The sequence below is a fragment of the Cololabis saira genome, chromosome 11 (assembly GCF_033807715.1).
Source record: "Cololabis saira isolate AMF1-May2022 chromosome 11, fColSai1.1, whole genome shotgun sequence".
NCBI lineage: Eukaryota > Metazoa > Chordata > Actinopteri > Beloniformes > Belonidae > Cololabis > Cololabis saira.
In genome coordinates, this window is record NC_084597.1 from 34,418,545 (window position 1) to 34,441,907 (window position 23,363).

At 39.1% G+C, this 23,363-nt stretch overlaps 1 protein-coding gene across 1 annotated transcript in view; it reads left to right on the plus strand.

Annotated features, from left to right (window-relative positions):
* Positions 1 to 23,363, plus strand: part of cntfr (ciliary neurotrophic factor receptor) — a 274,550-nt gene that overhangs the window by 238,538 nt on the left and 12,649 nt on the right. The window contains exons 7-9 of the mRNA XM_061734387.1: positions 827 to 990; positions 20,827 to 20,895; positions 21,720 to 21,840. Coding sequence (XP_061590371.1) covers positions 827 to 990; positions 20,827 to 20,895; positions 21,720 to 21,840 — 354 coding nt within the window. The remainder of the gene's footprint in view (positions 1 to 826; positions 991 to 20,826; positions 20,896 to 21,719; positions 21,841 to 23,363) is intronic.

A 23,363-nucleotide genomic window follows, 5' to 3' on the forward strand; every position in this document is an offset into this window, starting at 1 on the left:
AAATTTTCACTTGAAATAAGTAGAAAAATCTGCCAGTGGAACAAGATTTATCTTCTTATTACAAGCAAAAAAATCTTGTTCCACTGGCAGATTTTTCTTCTTATTTCAAGTGAAAATCTACTTGAAACAGGTGAAAATTGTAGTTTTTTCCAGTGATGAGTCTTGTTTTAAGTGTAATGAGATTTTTTTTACTAAAATGAGACATTTTATCTAGAAATAAGACAAATATTCTTGTTAAGATTTTGAGTTTTTGCAGTGATCCATTTTACTTATCCTGTGAAGGACAGTCCCCATATGATAAAATCCACCATCCCCCCTGATTTTTTTTTACAACTCGAGTACTGCAGATAGGTGTTCCAAAACTAGCTGCCTGCACAAGCGTTTTCATCAGTGGATTATTTTTGTCTTGTTTATTCACTATTCCCAGTAACATTTTAGTTGCTATCTCTCTGGCAGTTGTTAGTGGTCTTTCTGAGCAACCTTAATTTTTTTGTTTTTGTCCTCTCTTCCTCCATAATGATTTGAACTGCATGCCAGCAGATTAAAATGCAGGTTCCCCATCAAATCAAAATATTTGCATGTATAGTCCTGGCAGGGGAGCAGTGAAAGTTCTGATTTTTTTGTAGACTATTAAGGTTATACAAAAAAAAAGACTTAAAGTGCTGAAGATAGCCCTTATGACATGGGATTAACGCTTCCTTCAGCAGTAGAAGACGTACAGCTGTGTCCTCACACTGAGCTGTGCTCCCCATCAAGGCTGTATCTTATCGAGTGCCTGTAACATGCCCCTTTAGCTGACTCTGTTTTTGAAATCCAATATTTACAGTAAAACCGGATCCCCCCGAGCGTGTGACAGCAACCCCGATCCGTTCCAACCCCCGGAGGTTGGAGGTGTCCTGGAACAGCCCTGCCACCTGGCCCGACACAGACAATTTCCCTCTGAAGTACTTCCTTCGATACCGGCCGCTCATCCGAGACCAGTGGCAGCATGTGAGTACAGATGTTTGATCATAAACACTGAGCAGAGAAGAGGTATGCAGCATGAAGTCCTATCATGCATTGTTAACCGTGTGGAGAAGGTTTCATGTTGTGCATCCCAAAACATCACATGCCTCGGTAACATCTTTATCTCAACATCTAGCAAAAAGCCCTTCTCTTTTTCTTGTGTGTGATCAGACCTCTTCCCCAGAGTAAAGTAAACAGGAATATGATAAGGGGAAGAAAAAGCATTGTCCAAAGACATGTCTTTGAGAGAGGCTTTTGGGGAAATGATCCAAAATGTGGCTGTTAGTGTGATCCCTGTTCAGACAGACATAATTGCTCAGCAGCTTCACCATGTGTTACTGTATCCAAGTATTTCTTGTGGGTTTAAATCCCTAAGGACTCCATATAGTAAAAGCATATGTGTCCACGAAAGGATTCCTGGGATGAAAGCTCTTGTCTGCCAAGGTCTAACATCGCAGGGTTATTATCATGCACGTCAGTAGATTGCTAAGGTGTTGTTCCAAGAGCTTGGGTTACAGAGCATCAAATAAAATCACTCACACATATGAGTTACAGACCAATTTACGTTTCTCTTTTTTAGTGTTTCTTCACCTCTGTCAACCACCTTTCTGTGTCTCCATCTTGTTTTATCGCCCACCTCTTTCACTGCAATTCCCCCATTATTGTCACAGCAGTAAGCTTTGTTTTTGTGTTAGATGTGTTACTTGTATTCCAGTTATATAACTGCTAACTGACTTCACACAGAGCTGAACTCATGGTGTACCTGGAATGAGTTACTGGTGAAACAGAAAAGGCATTTAGTGCAATTACATTTGCTGCTTTAATGTTTGAAGAAATGATTCTGAAGCAAACTTCTCAAATGTAAAAACGGATACTCCATAGTCACCCAACTGTGTTGTATCTCTGGAAATATCAGCTTACTACCGTATTCTGAATCCAAGTTTTAGTATTTTCCTGTCTCTGACACAGCTTTTGAAATGGAGGAAGTTGTAATAAGACTGCAGGTTTTTGTGGTTGAAAATGATAATTAAGCCTGACACACACTCAGAGGTTTCCCTCTTCGTTCACCACTAATCAATCATTGTATGAACTGAAGCATAACCTGAAAGGTGGGAAACCTTAAATCAATATTTGGATTGAGTGAGGGCACAGAATCGTGGAAATTGCATAAATACAGTTGCTGACAGCTGAATACTGCAAAGGTTTCAGTCTTTATGCTGTGCTTCTGTGGAGTCTTTTTGTGGTCAGGGATTTTGTTTTTCAAGCAGCGTGTGTGTGTGTGTGTACGTGTGTGTGTGTGTGTTTTTCTGAAGAATGAATTCTCTTGACTTGAGAGTGTTTTACTGTTGGACCTCTACACAACCATAAAGTGCAGGAAGTGTTGGTTAATAGTGTTTGAGACGGTGTGCAATCTGGCTCATCGATGTATTTTCCGTCTGTATTTGTGTTTTGAATTCGTATTCGTATATTTCAAGAACATTCTTGGTTATTTTATGTTTTTTGTTAAGAGAGCAAGATGAAACTAGTCAGATAAAAAGTTTGTCAAGCCCATAAAGTGTGTTGTCCATCTTTTGGACCTCTGTACCACCCAAGCTGATCCAAAATAGAGTCTCGAGGGTTGGACAACCTTGATCCAAAAAAAAACAAAACATTTGAGTGAGCAGAGTTCACGACCCGGTTGCTCCCAGTCTGAAACAAAGCAGATGGTTTAGTGTGTTGTGAGGCATTGAAAGTGCAGCTACGTAAATGATGTCATCGTCCTTGTAAAATCAAAAAGCCTTTTGGCTCTGCCACTTGATAAATGACATGACCTATCTGGATTTGCACGTTTTAAATGGCTCTTACTGGTTCAACCTCTGACGTGTCTGAGTCTGACTGGACACAGGAAGTGTTTTTCTCTCTTCCACTGTGTCTCAGACTGGCAAATAAACCAGATTTGCATCTTTAAGGTATGTAACTACTCCAAGCAATCAATAGAAACCCTGTGTTGACATAGATTTGCTTTTTTGTAATGACGGCTCTCACTGACAAATAGTGATGCACCAAAATGAAAATTTGTGGCCGAAACCGAAACCGAAAATAATAATAAACACTTGGCCGAATACCGAACAATACCGAACATGGTTCTTCGCAGTTTTTCATTTATTTTGCCAATTTTTTCACCATTGCATAAATCAAATACATTTGATTTAGGCATGCTTTTCAAAGAAAAAAATATTTTACAAAATTACAAGGTAGAAAATATTTATTGAACATAAAAAAATGAAAATTTTTTAATTTCCCAGCATTATGTTGTTTTGGTTCCACCTCCTGGTGAATGTTAGGTAAAATTCTTATGGGGTTAGTTTTTGGTTGGCCAACGATTTATGTGGTGCGCAACGTTACGGGACGGAGCGGCCAGTCTATTTCCTTATTTTACAACGCCGTTATTAATTGTTCGTTTTTTTTCCCACTTCTTCCCTGAACACCGAAAGTGTTTTTTTGCCATTTTCGGCCGAACAATTTCGGTTACCGAACAATCGGTGCATCACTACTGACAAACATAAGAGGTGAAACAGAGTATAGGCTGTTTGTTTGTCTGTAAAGTACACTAGAGTACACTCAGCCTGCTATAAAAGTGGTGCCGCTGTCATACTTACTCGCATCACTGTACACTTTGTCTTGGTAATGGCAAATTGTAAGTGGTTACTGCCATTAAAGCAGTAACATAATGTCTGTACGCAAGTAAAGTCTGCTGTGGAAAACATTGAGACTGAAAACTACCAATGCACGATCTAAATCATGAAGGAAAGTTTAATGAAGGCCTATATATAGCTCAATTGCTTTAGTCTCAGAGGTTAATTGAAGTGGTTGATATTGTTCAGGAATGTACCTTTGAAGTGGTTAGACAGCAGTGTGGCTCTCACATGTTGCACTTTGAAATGTGCTTTGAGTCAGAAATGAAAGTTGTGCTGCGATCAGAATCATCTTTGCAGGAAGTCATCCATCGTCTTGAGAGATGAAGGGATGACGGGCCCAGATACTTGGGAGTGATGAAGATTCACATGGAAGCAGGAAAATGAGGAAAAGTTTTGAAGTGAAGATGAATGGAGTGCATCACAGAACCAGAAGGGGTGTTAATAGATAGCAGACCCTGGCAGATGCCATAAAATGGGACAAGTGGTACCTATAAGTCATACAGACAGTCCCAGGCACATAGATACATTTGAACTGGAGTCAAAGACTGAGGCGAATGAAATAGTATACACCACAGAATCCACAATTAAAAACAAGTAGAAATAAAACATATAAGCCCAAGACTGATTGGAAACTGATATAAGAACGCATGGTTGGAAAGAGAAGTACAGAGACACAACTGGCATAGGGAGACTAGTGTCAGTAGTTGTATGAAAAAAACCTTTGTGCCAGATGAAAATGCAAGAAGAAATGTGTCACACATGGGGAAATGCTCAAGGGATTTGTTTTAAAGGGAAGTGCTTTAATCTGTCGGCAAGAAGAGATATTTTTTATCTAAAAATAGTGAATAATGTAAAGGACAATCGGCGAGGGAGAAAATGTAAAATGTAACGTATTAAAAGATACCAAAACTGTTGAGCAGACAGAGTGATCCGTATGCTGAGCCACAGCTGATGTGTGAACTCAATAAATAGGCAGTTCATTCATCCGCTAAGAATAACCCATTTACAAATAAACACATGAATTTAATATTAAATTGTAAATAACCAAATACATGATGGAATAAATGGCTTGGTTGTTACTTTTTTACACCAACCTCAGACTCCACTGGGTTTAATCTCTTCAAGCTGCCATCAGATTTGAGCTCATTGGTCAAATTGTTTGCTGAAACAGGCAAACTGTACAATATCACATGTAGACTGTGGATCATGGACCATATACCAAGAGCCAGACCCAGGAAATGGTGCAATTTCATGATATGCACAGAAGTTTAACTTGTGTGCATTATTCCCCAGATTTATTAAGCTGTGAATGCAAATGGTTTCATAAGCAGAAAATGAAATCATACCTACTAATAGGGTTGCAAAGGGGTGGAAAATTTCCGGTAAATTTCCGGAAACTTTCCGGAAACTTTCCATGGGAAGTTAAGCTGGGGAATTTTGGAAATATTCCAAATTGGAAACTTTCCATGGGAATTATAGGAATTTATGGGAATTATTGGGAATTTATGGGAATTAACAGGAAATTGGGGGTAATTTAAACAAACTGTATCATATCCAAACATAAATGTAAATATTTATTTTGTCATAAGCAGATATCCATGCAAGATAATACAAAAACATGACATTTCAACAGATTTATTTGAGTAGAACTTTAGTTTTTATTCTTGTATGAACAATTATTACTTGACTTTATATAGTCCGTGGGCTCAAATGTGTGGCTTCAATAGTATTGTGCTTTGAGCTCAAATGTGCGGCCTCCAGGCTTCAAGAAATCACCAGTGCATGTGATGGAGGAATGCACAGTGCCTGTAGGGGGCGTGGCCTCAATAGCCCTGCAGTAAGCAATGTGCTGTGTGCATGTGATTGAGGAGTGTACTTGCATTAAATCTGGTTGTTTTAGCCAAGACTATGCTACAATATATTTCCCCCAACTATATTTAAGTTCCCTGTTAAGGGCCAACCTTCAATTCTGTAAATTTCTTATTTATTCCCGTTAATTCCCATATATTCCCGTTAATTCCCATGGAAAGTTTCCAACTTTGAAAATTCCCGGAATTTTGCAACCCTACCTACTGATCACCCCGCATGCGTAAAGACCATAAGATGTTTTCATCGTTTTTTCAACTGGACTGAACTAAGTGTATTTGGTTCCAATAAACAACCTTCATGACAGCGTTGTAGAAACTTGATGTCTGGTTACATCAGCCAATTAATTCAACTATGCAGAGACACGCTGGCAGACAACAGCATATCATAAATATTTTACTCTTATTTGCTTACATGCAACAATCTTTACATACTGATGTCCTTTGCATAGTACTTTATTCTTTAGTCTAAGTACGACCTTACACCAGCAACATGACTTGTGTGTTGTACCCACAACAATATTCAAAAAGAGTCATTTGACCCACCCTTTTCATCCACACCATAATGATGTTTTGCTTTTCTTTTCATGTAAGTCCTGGGAGCCTAAAACATGAAAGAGTGAGCCACGTCATACATTACATAAAAATTAAAAACAAAACACACTAACACCAGAGAATACATGTGCGTAACTTTAAATGGTCAGTGAGTGGTGCATGTTCCCATGGCACTCGTTCTCCCAGGGACATGAACTCAAACTCTCACAGCAATTAAAGAAATGTTCCAGTAACTATGATAAGAACAATTCCAGATTGCTCAGTATTCTCCTTGTGCTGCGCAACTGCCTCTGCTCTGCTGTGATTGCAGTTCAACATCATCCTTTGGGGATGCTGCTGAGGTCCAGTCGTCTGAAAACACACACATAGGCATGCATGGAAACAAATGCATACAATTTGATGCACATTTTTACTCATAAATGCCAATATGCTTCGAATTCTTGTTGTTATGATTACCAGGACTAGTACTGCATGCAAATTCCATCAAAGCCCTCCTAAACGCTCATGCATGAGTGCACAGGTGAAAGCAATGTACAGTTCATCAGTAAAGTCAACACACATCCAGAATGTATAGATTATTTCGGTCATGCAGTTACACATAAACTAAAGACCTGCACACAGCTGCTTATAGGACGTCCGAGAGCTACAACGCTCACTCTCAACCATATGCAGTTTACATATAAATGATACAGGGCAGATAAGTTCTGAAAGTTCCAAATAAAGCCGCTCATTATGGCAAACACACAAATATTCACAAATATCAAAGGGACTCAATAAGTAGAGCAGCCAAAGCAAAGAAAAGAGGTGGTCTTAAAATTCCTTTTGTAATCTGTTCCTGCTTGAGCAACACAGCTTAACCTTCCATTCATTTATATATTCTACATTTCTTTGTCCTTCTGCCTGACACCCTGCATCTCCCTCATCTTCTCCCTCGCAGCACTTTTTTTTTTTAAATCTGCTTCCATTATCATTCTTCTTACCCCTCCTTTGGCCTCCTCTCTCCCCCTCACTTCTACTCTGATGCATCGTTCCCATTTGCTATCAGTCTCCTCGTCTATTCCACCAACGCACTGACTTTCTCTGTCCATCTACTCATCCATGTCATAACGGTCTTAACCCGTTTGCCAAGAGCCACTCTTATTGTACAAACACTTAGATGAATCAATAGTGGCCCACAAGCTGTGTGTTGTGTGTAGTAGTCGCTGTAGGGACATGGAGATATAAATCTGTTTACACAGTTTGTAGATTTGCTCTTTTTTGTAACCACAAAATGTGAGTCTATTAAGTGGAAAATGTGAAATTAAATTAAGCAATTTGTGGTTAGGACTAAAGTAACTATAGGAGCAAAGGTAAATCTCTAGAAAATGTCAGTGTAACGTCCTCTAATGTGTAGTGGAAGCAGAGTGGATTCATGGGCATTGCCTTGCAAACCTATTCCCTATTGCCTGATTGCTTGATCAAAACAAGATACCTTTTAAAGGTAGGAAAATATTTTTAATTCTAAAAAACATTCCTTTGTTGAGTTCCCCTTTTTCTGCCACTGAAGCTTCAAGTGTTTATCTGTCTGTGTTGGAAACATCTAGACACTGGGATTTTTGCCAATTCCTCAAGACAGAATTCCTCTGGTTACTTCAAGCTAAATGGGCTCTGCTGGTGTGCAGCAGTCTTTCACATACCAGAGGCTGAGGTCCTGGCTCTGACTTGGCTGTGCAAAGATATTCAAACGTTTCCTTTTAAACCACTGGACTTTTGCTTTATGCAGTATGTTTAATTTGAACAAATGCTGAAAAATGCCAACTTGATTTTAGTGCCATCCATCACCATTTTCTCAAGCTCCACTGGTGAAAAACATCACCACAGCATGAGGCTGTCACCCTCATGCTGCTCTCTGTGTCGTGAGAGCCGTATGCTGCTGTACATGCCAGATCTCTTTTGGCAAACGCCAAACTTTTTTTTTTCAAACATTGGCTTTTTTTTCTGGCCGTTTTCCAGCCTCTCCAGGCACTCCAAATCCTTCATTTCATCCTTCACTTCCTGCCAGTACTCTGACTTTTGATGAGCTATCCTTTGTTGGCAGGTTTGTTTGTTTTGGGGTTATTTTTTTACTTTCAGATTAATTTATAACTAAATAACAACCCTTATTTCTTCAGAACGTTGTCTGTGAACTGTTTAGAGACCTCTTTAGCCTTCATTTTGCTGCATCCTCAGATGTGCTACTGTTTTGTTGTTTCCGTGGCTCTGCAGATTCTGAAGCTTTCCACAGCAGGCGTACATGGCCTGTGGTCATGTGACACTTACAGTGCGTATACCTTGATCTGTATGATTTTTGGAAGTAAATGTCTAGATTTTACTTCCAAGCAAAGGGACTAGTTAAAAATATGCCCAATTTTTTCATATTTTTCTTTTAATGTCACTAGTTTGAACTACTAAGGTATAGATCTATTTCATAAAATATATTTGAATTACAGGTTGTAATGCAACAAAACTGGAAAAAAATGTCATAAAGGTAAACAGCAACTATTATGTTCTTACTATTTCCTAGTTTTCATCTTTTCTCTTCCTCTCATACGCTCTTTCTGGCTCTCTTAAATCCTATCTCCATGTTTCATTTTCACCTTCCTGTCCCACACCACTACAAGCCACCAATTTTCCCCTCTCTCAGCAATCCGCTGTTTTACCAGCGCCGACTCATTCATCCATCCATGCATCCTTGCAACCATGCATTAAGCCACCTGTCTAACCATCCATCCCTCAAGCCATCTATTTATGGGCGCACATGATAAATGTTTAGACCTTGTTTGGGGAAAACATCCCATCTAAAGGACACTGCCACAGACAGATCATTTATCAAGCCCCGTCATTGTAAGACACGAACATACTGAACATGCACACACACACACACACACACACACACACACACACACACACACACACACACACACACAGCAGATTGTGTACTGTCACAGTTGAAAGTCATCATCATTACGCTCTACTGTCAAAATACATCACTTTTGGACTGAATCCTTTGAGGTTTTTTTCAAAACTATTTTGCACAGACATACTCAGGGTTTAACAAACATTGTGAAATCAATCTGGCTCAAGCATAAAATACTTAAGATTATAACTCTTCACAGCTTGTAAAATAGTTTGGAAGACAAATAATTTCATCTCTAAATGGAAATCAAGATTGCAGAAAAAAATTATAAAGTAAGAGGAAGAAAAATTGACAAAACCAGAAGGTCAACACGTTTCTATTTCTATTAAATGGATTTGAAGGGAGAAGTAGTGTTCCCTTCAGAGGGAGAACTCATCCTGTTTACAAATTTTAGTTTAAATATTTCAAAATGTTCTCTTTGTGGTGCTTTGGAAGTCTACCTGTGTGAGGATGAATGAAGCAAAATGGGACTCCTGCCCTCTTCCTCTGCCTGTATTGATTTCCCTCTCACCATGCCATCCTGGGGCTGCATGCACTTGCCCCTATCTGCTCTGAGACATCAGGACAAACACATTTATTGCAGTGACCTCATCTTCAGGGCTTCTGTCTCACTGCTGATAGAACCAAGCCGACACACACCAAGTGGAACATGTAAGTCACAAGAACGTGCTTTGAGTTTGGAAAGTTTTGCTTGTGGGGACCAACAAATTCAAGAAAAGCATGGATTTATAAAACAGTCCTTTCTAGCCAAATGTATTTCTGTTTCAGCAAAAAGAGGAACTCCCTTTTTCAACTCCAGTGTATGCTGTGGTATCAGGAAATTCATTTGGCCATCACCAGATATACAATATACAAGCTCAGATGAACAAGTGTGATGTTTCATTGAATCAATATTTAGTAAACTAACACAAACTACAGAAGCAGTGTGTGGAAAAAGTCCACCGACTGATTCAAAAGGAATTACAAAGCTAAGCAGCCAGGTGCTGCTAATTACATATAGCTTATTTGAAGAACTGAACCTGAAGAACAGCAGGTGTGTGTGTGCGTGCGTGCGTGCGTGCGTGCGTGCGTGCGTGCGTGCGTGCGTGCGTGCGTGCGTGCGTGCGTGCGTGCGTGCGTGCGTGCGTGTGTGAGAAGATAATGCCAAAAGAACAAGTAATCGTTCAGAACTATATGAGTCTGGGAAAAGCTCGATGGCTGTATACAAGCAGCTTGGAGTCCATCATTCCACAGTGAAAAAGATGATTTACAAGCAGAATACATCAGCTGACAGTCTTCCCAGTAATGGACATCCTAGCAAATAGATTCAGATTGTACAATGCTCAGTGAAATTATAAAAACGCTACATCCCAGATACAGACCTCAGTTTCCATGATAAAGGTTAAAGGTTATAACAGAAAATGTCTTAATAATTCAAATGCAACACACCAAACAATCTACAATAGAATGAGTGAAAAAGAAAATAATCACGAGGCATATTCAGATTATACCCTCTTAGTATCCTTGCATGATGGAAACGTGTTTAACGTGGCTGGACAAAGTAAATGCAAGTGGTGTTATTGCCTCTCCAGTGCCTGAAGCTGAGTGGAGGGGAAGAAAGATGGTGTCATCAAGTGATACTATGTAACACGGAGCGGGCGGTGGATCCATACTAAATAATAACAATAATTGTGTTGCACAACTATGACCGTCATAGAGAAAACAATAACTTGAAACAAAGCTATTGCTGCCTACTGTAAGTTGGTTCTACAAGCTGTTTATCATTGGTGCCCTTAGCTTTTTAGTCATTCTGCACATTAACATTCACAGTTTAATCAAGCTTGTTATAGTTCAACTAGGTTGTTAAAGGAGCCGTCTGTAAGAAATGTCCAAAACTGGTACTGCAGTCACTTTCAAAATATTGTTGAGCGGCGTGTACCCTCCCCCTCCTCCCCCCGACCAGAGGTTGCCAGGTAGGCTGCAGAATGCAGCAGGAACGTAGGCTGCCATGGCTGCAATAATTAGAGCCGAGCTGGCAACCCGGATGCCGAAACAATACTGACTTGGTGATTGGGAGATAGGTGGAGGGTGGAGCTTCAGAAACAATACTGACTTGGTGATTGGGAGATAGGTGGAGGGTGGAGCTTCAGAAACAATACTGACTTGGTGATTGGGAGATAGGTGGAGGGTGGAGCTTCAGAAACAATACTGACTTGGTGATTGGGAGATAGGTGGAGGGTGGAGCTTCAGAAACAATACTGACTTGGTGATTGGGAGATAGGTGGAGGGTGGAGCTTCAGAAACAATACTGACTTGGTGATTGGGAGATAGGTGGAGGGTGGAGCTTCAGAAACAATACTGACTTGGTGATTGGGAGATAGGTGGAGGGTGGAGCTTCAGGAACAATACTGACTTGGTGATTGGGAGATAGGTGGAGGGTGGAGCTTCAGAAACAATACTGACTTGGTGATTGGGAGATAGGTGGAGGTTGGAGCTTCAGAAACAATACTGACTTGGTGATTGGGAGATAGGTGGAGGGTGGAGCTTCAGAAACAATACTGACTTGGTGATTGGGAGATAGGTGGAGGGTGGAGCTTCAGAAACAATACTGACTTGGTGATTGGGAGATAGGTGGAGGGTGGAGCTTCAGAAACAATACTGACTTGGTGATTGGGAGATAGGTGGAGGGTGGAGCTTCAGGCCAAAACAAAAAATGACAACATAAACATCAGTTGAGGGCTGCAACTCCTCTTTTTAAACTGGAATATCCTGGCTTGAGTGCTGTTGTCATTTGAAATGAACATGATTTTTAAATGTCTGTTGACATATCGGGGTCATTTTATGGTTCGTTTTATTATTGCTCTTACATACAGCTCCTTTAAATGACTCTTCTCTTTGTCCCAGTATACATGCATGCAAAGGAAGCTTAGTTGAAAGTAGTTCAGATTCTGCCACAATAGGTGGCAGTAGTTTTTTTGTTGTTGCTTCTCCAGTTGACCTACTACGGCACAAACCCAAACAACAGATAAATATTCAGTTAACTGGTGGGGGCAGAGTGGACAGCGGTGAACAGGAACTGCACAAACATTTTTATATTCTTATGTTTTAGTTTCTTTTTCTCTGTTCAATTTTTCGGGCAGTACGAGGATAAAGCCTGATACAACTGGTACAACTGCAGGGCGTGTGAAGGTGGATAGGCCACTTTCTGTCCAGTTCACGTTTACGTGCAGGGATTAATTCATCCAAACTATGTGTGTAAGTCCAACTATAAGAAGTTTTATGTGGCTCGAAATCAGTTTACATGTCTTTAAAAATGCCAATTTGTAGATCAATAATGAAGGGCAGTGTAATGTGTTGTATTGTTCATCTGGAGTTCTATTTACCTCATTTTAATATCAGATTAGGACCAGATTTAAAACATTGTTTTTTTTACATAAACCTTTAAGAGTGGAATAGGGTGCACTTGTCTTAGTGACTTAAAATACTTATTTGTTATGTGTTTTCACTGCGATCTGCGCTTTGTTCCAACATACTCATCTGGACAGTTTCTGCAAAGAAGAAAACACTTTTTTTATTGAAAACACTTAGCAGCTGTTACAGCAGGAAAGAAGGAAGAATAACATGAATTCTCAATTTTAAACATTTTGAATTCGATATCATGTGCATGTTTCCCATTTTTATTGTACTGGTTTGAGAACAAAATCAACGCAACAACCTCCGCAACTGCGTTGTTTAAATTACCACATAAGTTTCTGCGCTATAAGGTCTAGTTCAGGATTTTTGATTGGCTGGGAGGTTTGGCTCCCTTTTACAGTAATTGCTGCCATGGCGATCGGGGCTTCAAAGAGAGAAATACTGTTTGAGAAATTACCCCTGGACCTAGCATTTTCGTGCATGTGTGCCCGAGTGTGTGTATGTGTGTGTGTGTGTGTGTTTTTTCAAATGGGTGGAAAGTGCAGCGGAAAAATGGGAGCTGTCAGTCAACCTAATGAGACCAACCATCTCGGTGAACATGTACACACACGCACATGCACACAGCCACACACAGAACGCCATTGGCCCAGTGGAAGTGCCATATAATTGGGTTTCCTTTCCAGGACAACAGACATGCTCACTGGATTAGATCTGACTACCGACGCCAATTCCCTCCATGGCTCCCTCCCTGTGCTTTTCCTTCTCCTTTTCATTCTGACTCTTCTTTTTAGCATCTCTTTTTTTTCCCCTTCTTAATTTTTTCCTCTGTTTGTCCATCATGCACTCTTATCTGCTTTTCCTCTTTTCTCCTGGCAGATCAGGTCATCTTATTGTCCTTTCCACCTGTGACCTCAACCCTGCTGTCTGTTCAGACCCTTGCTCCATGTGTCTGCTCACGATACGTATGACAGAAAAATATATAACAGGAGTATTATCTCAGGTTCAGAAGTCACACTTGCTATAATGAATGGCATTTAACAAGACTTAGTGAAGACAAGTGACTTATTAAAGGTCTTATTTAAGACCTGCCACCGGTAATTACAGTTGGAGTTCCTAAGTCTCTTCATTGCAATAAATGTGTATCTGTATGAGGTATGAGGAGATTAAACTTTATTAATCCAACCAGGAAAGTCATTTCAAGTTTTTCCCAATAATAAATACTAATACTGACAGATATTGCAGCAAAAAAGATTAGGGGAAAAAATGATCAGAAATGTCAAAAACAAAAAGAAGCTATGTGGAAACCAAAAAATGCTGATAAGATGGGAATGAGAGAGATGATAAAAAGGGTGACTCTTTTTCTCATAGTCCCTTATGCAATCTCTAAGGAATGTTCACATCTCCTCTCTCTGTCACTCACATTGTCTGGATTTATGTGGACGCTCTTTTAGCGTTTGTGTGAACACTTTTAAGTAAGCGTCTGACCTTCAATACAACCCACTTATTCATTCAAGTGAGAGAAAAACCTTGATTATTTTACTAACCATTGCTATGAGCACATGCATCTCTATATGATTTCTGGAATGTGGACACCTCCAGCCATCTCCAGTAGTCAGCCCAAACAACATATTGCGCTCAAATACACCGCTCAGCGTGTTCCAGTCCAATTACATGCCCATATTCTGTGGTCACGCTCGGAAAAATCTTTCCTGTCTCTTTCTTGTCAACTCATACACAGCTGTCAAACCTGTGCATTCTCCAAAACCCCAGCAGCCCCAACATCCATCTGTAAACACTGACGCTCAGAATGAGGACTGAGGGGGTAATGTTGTTGCTTCATCTCAATATGTCAGTGTAGGTATCATTAGTGGAGAGGGATACATTTGGATATGCCTAGATGCCAGACTGTAAGTATATCATTACATGAGTTGACTGAATTTGGTTTGTTAAAAGGTAGGGGTGTAACAATATATCGTGCCACGGAATTTCGCGATACAAAAACGTCACGATACGTGTCGTGGAGGTGACAAACTGTATCGCGATATTGGGTTATTAATCTATTGTGTTGACTAGTAACGCGCATCCGACCGCGACCGCGGCCCGCGGACCAAAATCTTCCTCCGCTCAGAAGAAAGTAGTCCCGTTTTGCGGTCCCGTTTTGAGGTCTGAACCTTTACTTATTTAAGGCTGGTGTAGAGTTAAGCCTTACCTTATTAAATTAAACCTTTTTGGGGTCGTGAGTAGGATAAACACGGGACAACTTCTGCGTGAGTTCGAGTGTATTCAATGTCCGCTCAACAGCGTAGGATTTTAGAACATCAACACGGCACCTAGTGCTGCATCACTCCGCCCAATCTAAAACAGACTAATCACTACAGATAAACTGACTAGTGTCATTATAGTCCCTGATTTACAGAATATAAAGAATATATTTATAAAATAATGAACCCTGAATTACCAAAATAACCTTCTTAACAAAAATAAATCTCCTCTTACACTTATAAGGTGAGCATGAATCAATCTGTTTTATGATGTAAAATTGTATGTATTTATTTACTTTTATTTATTTATTTAATTTTAGTTGTTAAATTTCTGGAAAAGAAAAAAGTCAAATCATACATGAGAGAAACTATTCAGTTTGTGGCAAAATATTTTTACTTTTTTTACAAACTGTAACAATAGGGCAAACGCACAGCATTGTTTTGTATTTTGTGTCTTTCAAATAAAAGACAATTTTTTCCAGTCATATGTTCCTCATTCAAGCCTGCAATTGCCCCTCGGGGATAAATAACGTTTTCTGAATCTGAAAAGGTTGTTAAAAAATACTGCTATAATATCGTATCGTATCGTTATCGTGACCTCAATATCGTGTATCGTACCGTATCGTGAGATTAGTGTATCGTTACACCCCTATTAAAAGGTGAATTTGAACACCAGTCAAGGCAGATGACTGTCCTTTCTGATTCTGGTTCTGCCAGAGGTTTCTTCCTGTTTCCTTTCCACAGAAGAAAAGATTTGATGCAGTCTGTTGGTTTCCTGAGCGAATCAATAATTATTATCGTCATTTTATTTGCTTTGTATTGATCGGACTAATTTGGAACGAGTTGAACTGTAATGTTATATTCCCTTGAGGTGACGTTTGTCGTGATATAAATAAAGCTGAATTGAATGGAACATGTTTTTATTAGACTTAGTTACTGATGGTGGCAGATGTAATAAGCTCTCTTCCAATAAGAAGCATCATCTTTAAGCCCACAACCCATTTATTTAGGGTGTGGGTGAGTTTGTAGAAAAATAAGTGTATACTGTAATTCTTGGCTATTGTAGTTACAGTATGTGTAAATTGAATTGAAATGTGTTTGTCCAAGACCCCTTTTACAATTGCCCCGCTGCTCTATAACCTTATTACACTGTCTGGTTGTGTTTTATGGAATTCTATAACTAAACAATGGTGCGCCCAAGTAAGGCAGCAGTATTGTACTGTGTTATGGTGAAATAATGATGGTGGGAGTTGGGGATTGTCTAGTCTGAAAAGTAGAACTTATCAAATGTGTCTCCAGAATGCACAAAAGAACTGACTGAATTTTCCCCCACGAACAGAAATTCATTTATTGACGCGATATAGAACACTTTTCTTTTTATTAGGCTCTTATTCTGCAGGATTTACACTCTCAAACTGATACACAGGTACACAGACTGGATCCTGTATATCCATAGTTGCAAATGGTCAGACAGGGTACCAAATTTCACCTTCCATAAGTAATTAAATATGACAGGTTCCGCAGACACATTTGGTGACATTAAACTGGGGCCAGTGAGATATGTATACAATTTATATCTATTTGTTTATTTGTTTATTTATAGGATCCCCATTAGCTGATGTGGCAACATCAGCTATTCTTCCTGGGGTCCCCAATGCAATTTTAAAAGAACATACATAGTCCATACATACACACATATATCGCAGTTACGGATCACCGTAACGCCGAGTCATAATATACACTAACAGCAAACTTTCTGTCTAAAATACATTAGTGGTGAAAAAAAAAAAAAAAGGAATCATACAGTCATTCCAATACCACGAAGTATAACCAACAAATACATTTCTGTAATAAATTATAGCATGTGATATATTTGTTACCCTTTGAATTTTATGTAAAAAGTATTTTGCTACCTTTTTAAAACTGTATTTTGATGTAATATTTTTGATGTTATAAGGTAATGCGTTCCATCCTGTGATAGCTCTTTATAAAACAGTGTGTTTTAATATCTATGACTGAGCTAACTCTGAATTAACCGGTGACATTAATGCTGTGTTTACATGTTTGAGTCAGTAATTATCCAAAGTCGTTACCCGTCTCTACAGCAATGAAAGGGCATGTTCTGTCGTCTGTCTGTGTTTAAACACAGCATCAGCATCAGCATCAGCATCAGCGAGATGCTATTTCATGTCAAGACTGCCAATTTGTCCTCAGTTATTCACAATGAAATGACATATGTCTCTCTGCAGGAAATTTGAGAAAAAAAAAGTAACGATTTTGGTTTCAAAATAAACATATTTATCTTCTGTTTTCTTCTGGTGTAATTTTCCTCACTGTCATTGTTCTATGCCTTTGAGCAACGAAATGCAGAATATTTACCCTGAGTTAATGAGACATAATTATAACACACAAACACACACACTCCTACCCCTCCTTCCACTACGGGATATTAAGCTCCACTTTCACTTCTTCTTTTCAAGCCACTTGGTATCATGAAAACGCATCCATCTCTCTGGAAGTGTTTATCTAAAAGCAATTTAGTCTGCACCCTCACATGACATGCTCATATATGTAGTTTAAACATGCGGGACACGCAAGCAGATCTGCAACATGCGTGAACTGCAGACATCAGAGTAAACATGTGGGTACAGACTAACAAAAATTTAAGAGGGTATATTTTCCTAAACTCGAAAGTGCATGCACAGATTTACACGAAATCAAACAGATGTGAGCAAATGGCGGGATTTCACAAGTGCTTCACGCCGTAGACACAAGCGTGTAAATGCACGCACATGAACACACAAACACATGTTAGAGCCAGTAAGGAATGCTGATAAAAGCAACAGTTGGATACGCTGGTTGGATTATATCTAAACAGTGGGCGATTTTGACTCAGAGGTCACACACACATTCGCTCACAGTCCACGTGCGGAAGTGTAACCACATGTGCATCCAGCTCTCGGCGGGAGCATGTAAGAGACACATGCTGAGATGACGTTATTACCGCATCCTAATGAAATTAAGTCTAGAAACGTAGCGCTCGGTTTGCCAGATAGAGACTGTACTTCCATCCAAACAGAGGGCGAGTGGGAGAGAAAGATATTTATTCAGATAGAGCAGATAGAGAGAGGCTGCTCGTGTCATGGCAGTGTTGAAAATACAGAAGTCGACTTTGCAGAGCGAGTTAATAGGAAACTCCCATCCCAGGCCTCTTCTGTCTGTAGGCTAAAAATTATAAGTTGTGTTTGAAGGTGTTTTGATTAAATTATGGACTGTTTTGAGCAGCTGCTGTGAAGCTACTACTTATTTTCATCTTAATTTATTTTACAGCAGTAGGAAGAGAAATCAAAGGTAAATGGTGAAAAGACTGCAGATTTATTGTTGTCTCAACTGATTCTGCTTTCCTTCTTTTCATTAAGTATTTTCATGAAATCCTCTTTTTGGCAATACACAATGTAGCACAAGAACTCCTAATCCTCAGTCTTTCACACTTTTTGGCAGCAATGGCAGCCTCAAGTCCTCTTAGTGAAGAAACGTCACACTCAGAAAACCTTTTATTTGGAAATTTCTCCTGTATTACTCTATAGAAAAGTTGTCACTGCACAGCCATTTCACAGCCACGTCTCTCCGGACATCTTCTAAATACAAATCACCACTCTTCCCTTGTCACACCAGGACTGTCTTCTCTCCTGCTTTCTTGGCGGTATACAGCTAATCAACATCTTCTTAGACATTGATATTGATCGAAACATGGGATCCTGGGTAATTAATAAAAAGGTTCATTTTCACAATATTTTTCTGCAGCAGTCTTTTTCTGCCCTCAGTCTGAACTGCTGTTGCGGCAATGATACTGCCATAACCATGTTTGATTGTAGGGGTAGGATAATGAGAGGATGCACTGCACTTTGATTCCTCCACATGCTTTGGGACATGTGTCCAAGTAGTTAAATGTTTGTTTCATCAGATAAGATTTTCACTCTTGAGCTTGTAGCTCAGTTAGATGACTTTTGGTAAATTCCCAGTGGACTGTTGTTGGGCTTTAAAGCTATATCTCACAAATCAAAAATTAGTGCTGGTTAATCATTTGGAAATGTTCTTTAATCGTTCCTCAGATCTGTGGCTTGATAAAATTTGGTCCCACACAAGCTATTCTCCCAGTTTCATGGCTTGCTTTTTGTGTTGACAGACCGCCCAGTGAGAGACTACGAGCATCTCAAGGACCATATGTGGTCAATTGCAAAAGAAAATGTCTTTTATGCTTTTAAAAGTATTTTATTCTAAATAAATGCACAAAGCTTGATGTTTCTTTTGCCGTTGTTAAATATTGTCTGACGCTTGATTGAAAAAGGAATGAATCAGCAGCGAATATAGACAACCAACCAACTCTTGATGAAATTAAATGCACTTATATTCAAAGATTACTATAAAATAGCACAATTTATGTGTAAAATAATACATCGAAAAGTACCACAAAGTATCTAGGGGTAGTTTCATTTGAGGGAAAGTGCATATTCTTTACGGGGTGCATGCATGTTAGAAATAAACAAACAGTATCACTGCATTACGACAAAAGGAGTTAACTTATGGGATAACCTTAGTGATGAAATGAAATCATGTGGAACAATTGCTACATTTTGAGATGGATGAGAGTTTGTTCATCCTTTGGAAACGGGTAAAGATTATGTTTGAGTTGTGAAATGGACTGAGCTAAGCTTTGATGTGTAATACTATTATGGACAGAGGCTATTTCTCTGGTATTGTTATGGGATGGACATTTTATTTCCTGATTATTGGTATGGACTGGACAGAGTACATTTGTTAAATATGGAATCTGCCATGAGAGCTATGTGAGGACAAATGACGGGGACATATATGAATTAAACTTAATCCCGCTGCTTTTCTGGTATGTTTTTGCTTTCTTTTTTGCCATTGTATTGTTTTTGTTTTATATATAATCGAAATAAAATATTATACTAATACTACTATTATACCAAAAAATTAACCGGATCAAAGCTCATCTACTGTGTTCTCCTTAAGTATCCTGTTTGCATCAGGGACATAGAAAAACTCTTCATCATATTCTTTATTAAATATGTTGTGGTCTAGTCCACATATACAGTAACTGCATTTAAAGTCCAATGGTCAAGAAAGTCTCCAGCTCTCAGTTTAGCCCAGATACCTGTGATATGTAGGTGGAGTTATATGTGTGTGTGTTCATGGCTACTTCAGACTGCAATGGGCAACAGGCATTCAAGAAATCATTTAAATCGACTTTAGGAATTGAAAAGAAAGTACAGCCATCTCCCTCCTCTGCTTCTCCAATAAACACCAGCAAAAGGCAGCCAGACACTCCAAGCACAAACTGTAAATTACAGAGAAGCGGCAAATCGTTCTCTCGCCCATTCCCTTGTACCGGTAACTAAAACATTCAGTTCATTCTCGGTTTCACTCTGAAAATTAAAGTGCACACAAAAGACTTTCAAATGTCAAGGATGCATTTTCTACTGTGTTACGAAACGATGTGGCACTAACGCCAGTGCTTTCTGGTATAATCACCAATTATGCCACTGATGTTTTGGTCTTTTACATGCATCTTTGTAGGAGTTTCTGTAAGTGTGAAGAGCGGGGGCTGCAAAGTGGATTTAGGCTTTAGGTCGGCAACAAAGTGTAAAACACCTGAGGGCTCAAGCCAGACACTAAAACTATTCACAGATGAATGCTAAAAGGTTTGTTGTTAATAAATGATCGCTGAATAAATCCTAACACAGCTGCTTCTCTTGCAGACAAGCTAATATGGCTTTACTGAGAATATAAATGATGGTTAAAGCTAGGGAAGGGTTGGGCATCTGGCCCAAAATTTAACTTAGGATAACTTATGAGTTTTTCTTTTTAGCCAAGAATTTTCATAATTCATGGTTTTGGAGCATTTCATATCCCTAAGGCTAAAGAACCCTCTCAGAAATATGCCTTTGCTTTCAAAATAAATGAGTCTCACTCACAAATAAGTCTGTCTTATGAGGAACGTGTTTAGATAATATGACTCAAATTTATTTGACCCTAACTTAGAAAAAGTTGCTCCTGTGTGCTGGTTCCTGATCTAAAATGACCTCCTACTGTCTGTTTTGGCTGTTTAGGTGGAGCTTTCTGACAGCACTTCTCATACCATCACTGACGCCTATGCTGGGAAGGAGTACATCATCCAGGTGAAAAGTCCCTTTCATCTCACAAACTGAACAAAATAAGTGGGTTTTATTTGAACAGTTACCAAGGAACTAGGGCTGGGCGATATATTGAGATTTTAATATATATCGATATATTTTCAAACGCGATATGGTACGAGACAATATCGTTTATATTTTTTTTTTGATTTTGATATAGCTTATTTTGTGACAAATTGACTTGAATGTTTTATTTGAGATTTGCACAAATGTTTTGTTATTTGCACAACTGTCAACCTCAGTGGAAAAGTCTGCCTGCTACATTGTATTAATTGCACAGTGTATTTTAATTTAATTGTTATGCAGGAAAGGGATATTTGTTTTATTTTATTCAAGAAGCATTTTTATTCTATATATGCAGGCAGTTTATTTTTATTTCATTTGTTTTATACATTTTGATATTGTGCAGACCTCTGTTAATAAAGGAACCTGTGTGACATTTGGCACGAGGCTTTGTATTAAAACTGATTGTTTTTTTAAGGGTTTGCCTCAGAAAAAAATGAAGCTAACAGAGATGCTATGCTATAATGCTTTGGGGGAAACCCCAATTATGGCACAGAAAAAATATCGATATATATCGAGTATCGCCATTCAGCTAGAGAATATCGAGATATAACTTTTGGTCCATATCTCCCAGCCCTACAAGGAACCTATGAACCAGTTTGCCTAAAGATTCATTTGGGCCTTTTTTTGCTCTTCATGGACACTATTACTGTATGTGCGTTACAAGAAGTAACATCTAAATGTTTTAATGACTATTAACTAACTCCCCATATACCGTATACCTGTACTCTCCTCGTGTTCAACAGGTGGCTGCCAAAGACACAGAGATCGGAACATGGAGTGACTGGAGCGTTGCTGTCCATGCTACACCCTGGATTGAAAATAACCCGCCAATCATATCCACAACCGAAGTCGAATTTGTCACCGGTAGGTCTTTGGTGAATTTTCTCTGCTGTATGTCTTCAAAATGAAGTTAACTGTGAAGCAAAGCTAGCAGTTTGTTTATGTCACCCCTGAAGGCCCCGTGTGTCTTAAGTATTGGGTTTTATTTGACTGCATTTATTTGGTTTTATTTTTGTGATGGGTTTTGGATATCCAAAGCAAAATGGCTCATTGTAAGGTTTGGTGATACACATTTATTCCACAAAATACACTAACTTCACAGATATATAGTATATAAGTCTAATGCTGTTTTGTTTTTATCAATGGGTGTTTCCCATATTATTCCTTGAGTTCAAGGCTGTCACACAGCCAATCAGTTTAGTATGAAATTAAGTTTGAATACTAACTTTCTTTATGGGAAAATTGAGTACATTTTAAACATTTGATAGCCTTGATGTTTTGTCAAAGTTTAAACTATAAGATCCACCAGCCTTGAGACAAATCGACATTCATCTGCCTAAGAGCCTGAACACTGCCTCGGGGAAAACTGTTCCATCTTTTAAAAAAGACTCACGTATCTCCTAAAGCTCCAGCATGGCTGTCCTAAAGCATGTTATCTTTAAGCAAGAGACATTATTATCTAAATTACATTAATTACAAGTTAAGTTATCACGTTTTGTGTGTTAGATGACATGCATAAATGTGCTCACGGAGAAAGATAAATCCTTGGGGAATTTTAGAGGGCAATCCTGCAGCATGTAACTGATAAGGTTGGCTTACTTGTCAAATGGCACTGATAATCCCTGAAAAAAACAACATCAAATGTTTGATTGGAAAAAGATGTGTCCTTTGCTTTTCTGGCCATGCAGTCGCATCCTTCATCGATGTCACCATGTATTGATCACACTTTAAAGTTAATTTCTACATCCTAGGAACAAGCAGAGACCCTCAACTACTGGAAAGTAACCAAAATGTGAAACAGTTTCACATGTACATGACATAGGTCATGCCTGAAAATTAGCCGCTTATCTGCTTTTGAATCAAAATATGTCATTCATCTGAATCGTGTAGATCTGAAGAGCATCTCCGCAATAATATATCTTTGGTGGAACAAAACACAAGCACTAAGCTAGGTTAATGTCAAGTTCCAGTGGATCTCAACTCTGGTCCTCGGGACCCCCTGTCCTGCATGTTTTAGATGTTGCCTTGCATTAACACACCTGATTCTAAGCAATGCTCATCATTAGCTTGTCATCAAGGTCTGCACATCTATGTTGATGACACAGCTGCTTGTATCACGGTGTGCTGAAGCAGGGAAACATCTAAGACATGCAGGACTGGGGGGCCCGAGGGCCGGAGTTGAGAACCCCTGAGTTAGACAGTGTATTATACCATTAGGGACTTACCTCAAAACTAACACGATGTCCATCAAGGTCTCCTCGAAGTAATGTTACTTAGCATGAAAAACTGCCTTCACTCCACCATGTAATGGAAATGAAGCAATGCCCTTATCTTGATTGTGATTGTTCAAAAGAGTGTGCATGTGTTGTGTTCCACCAGAGATGCGT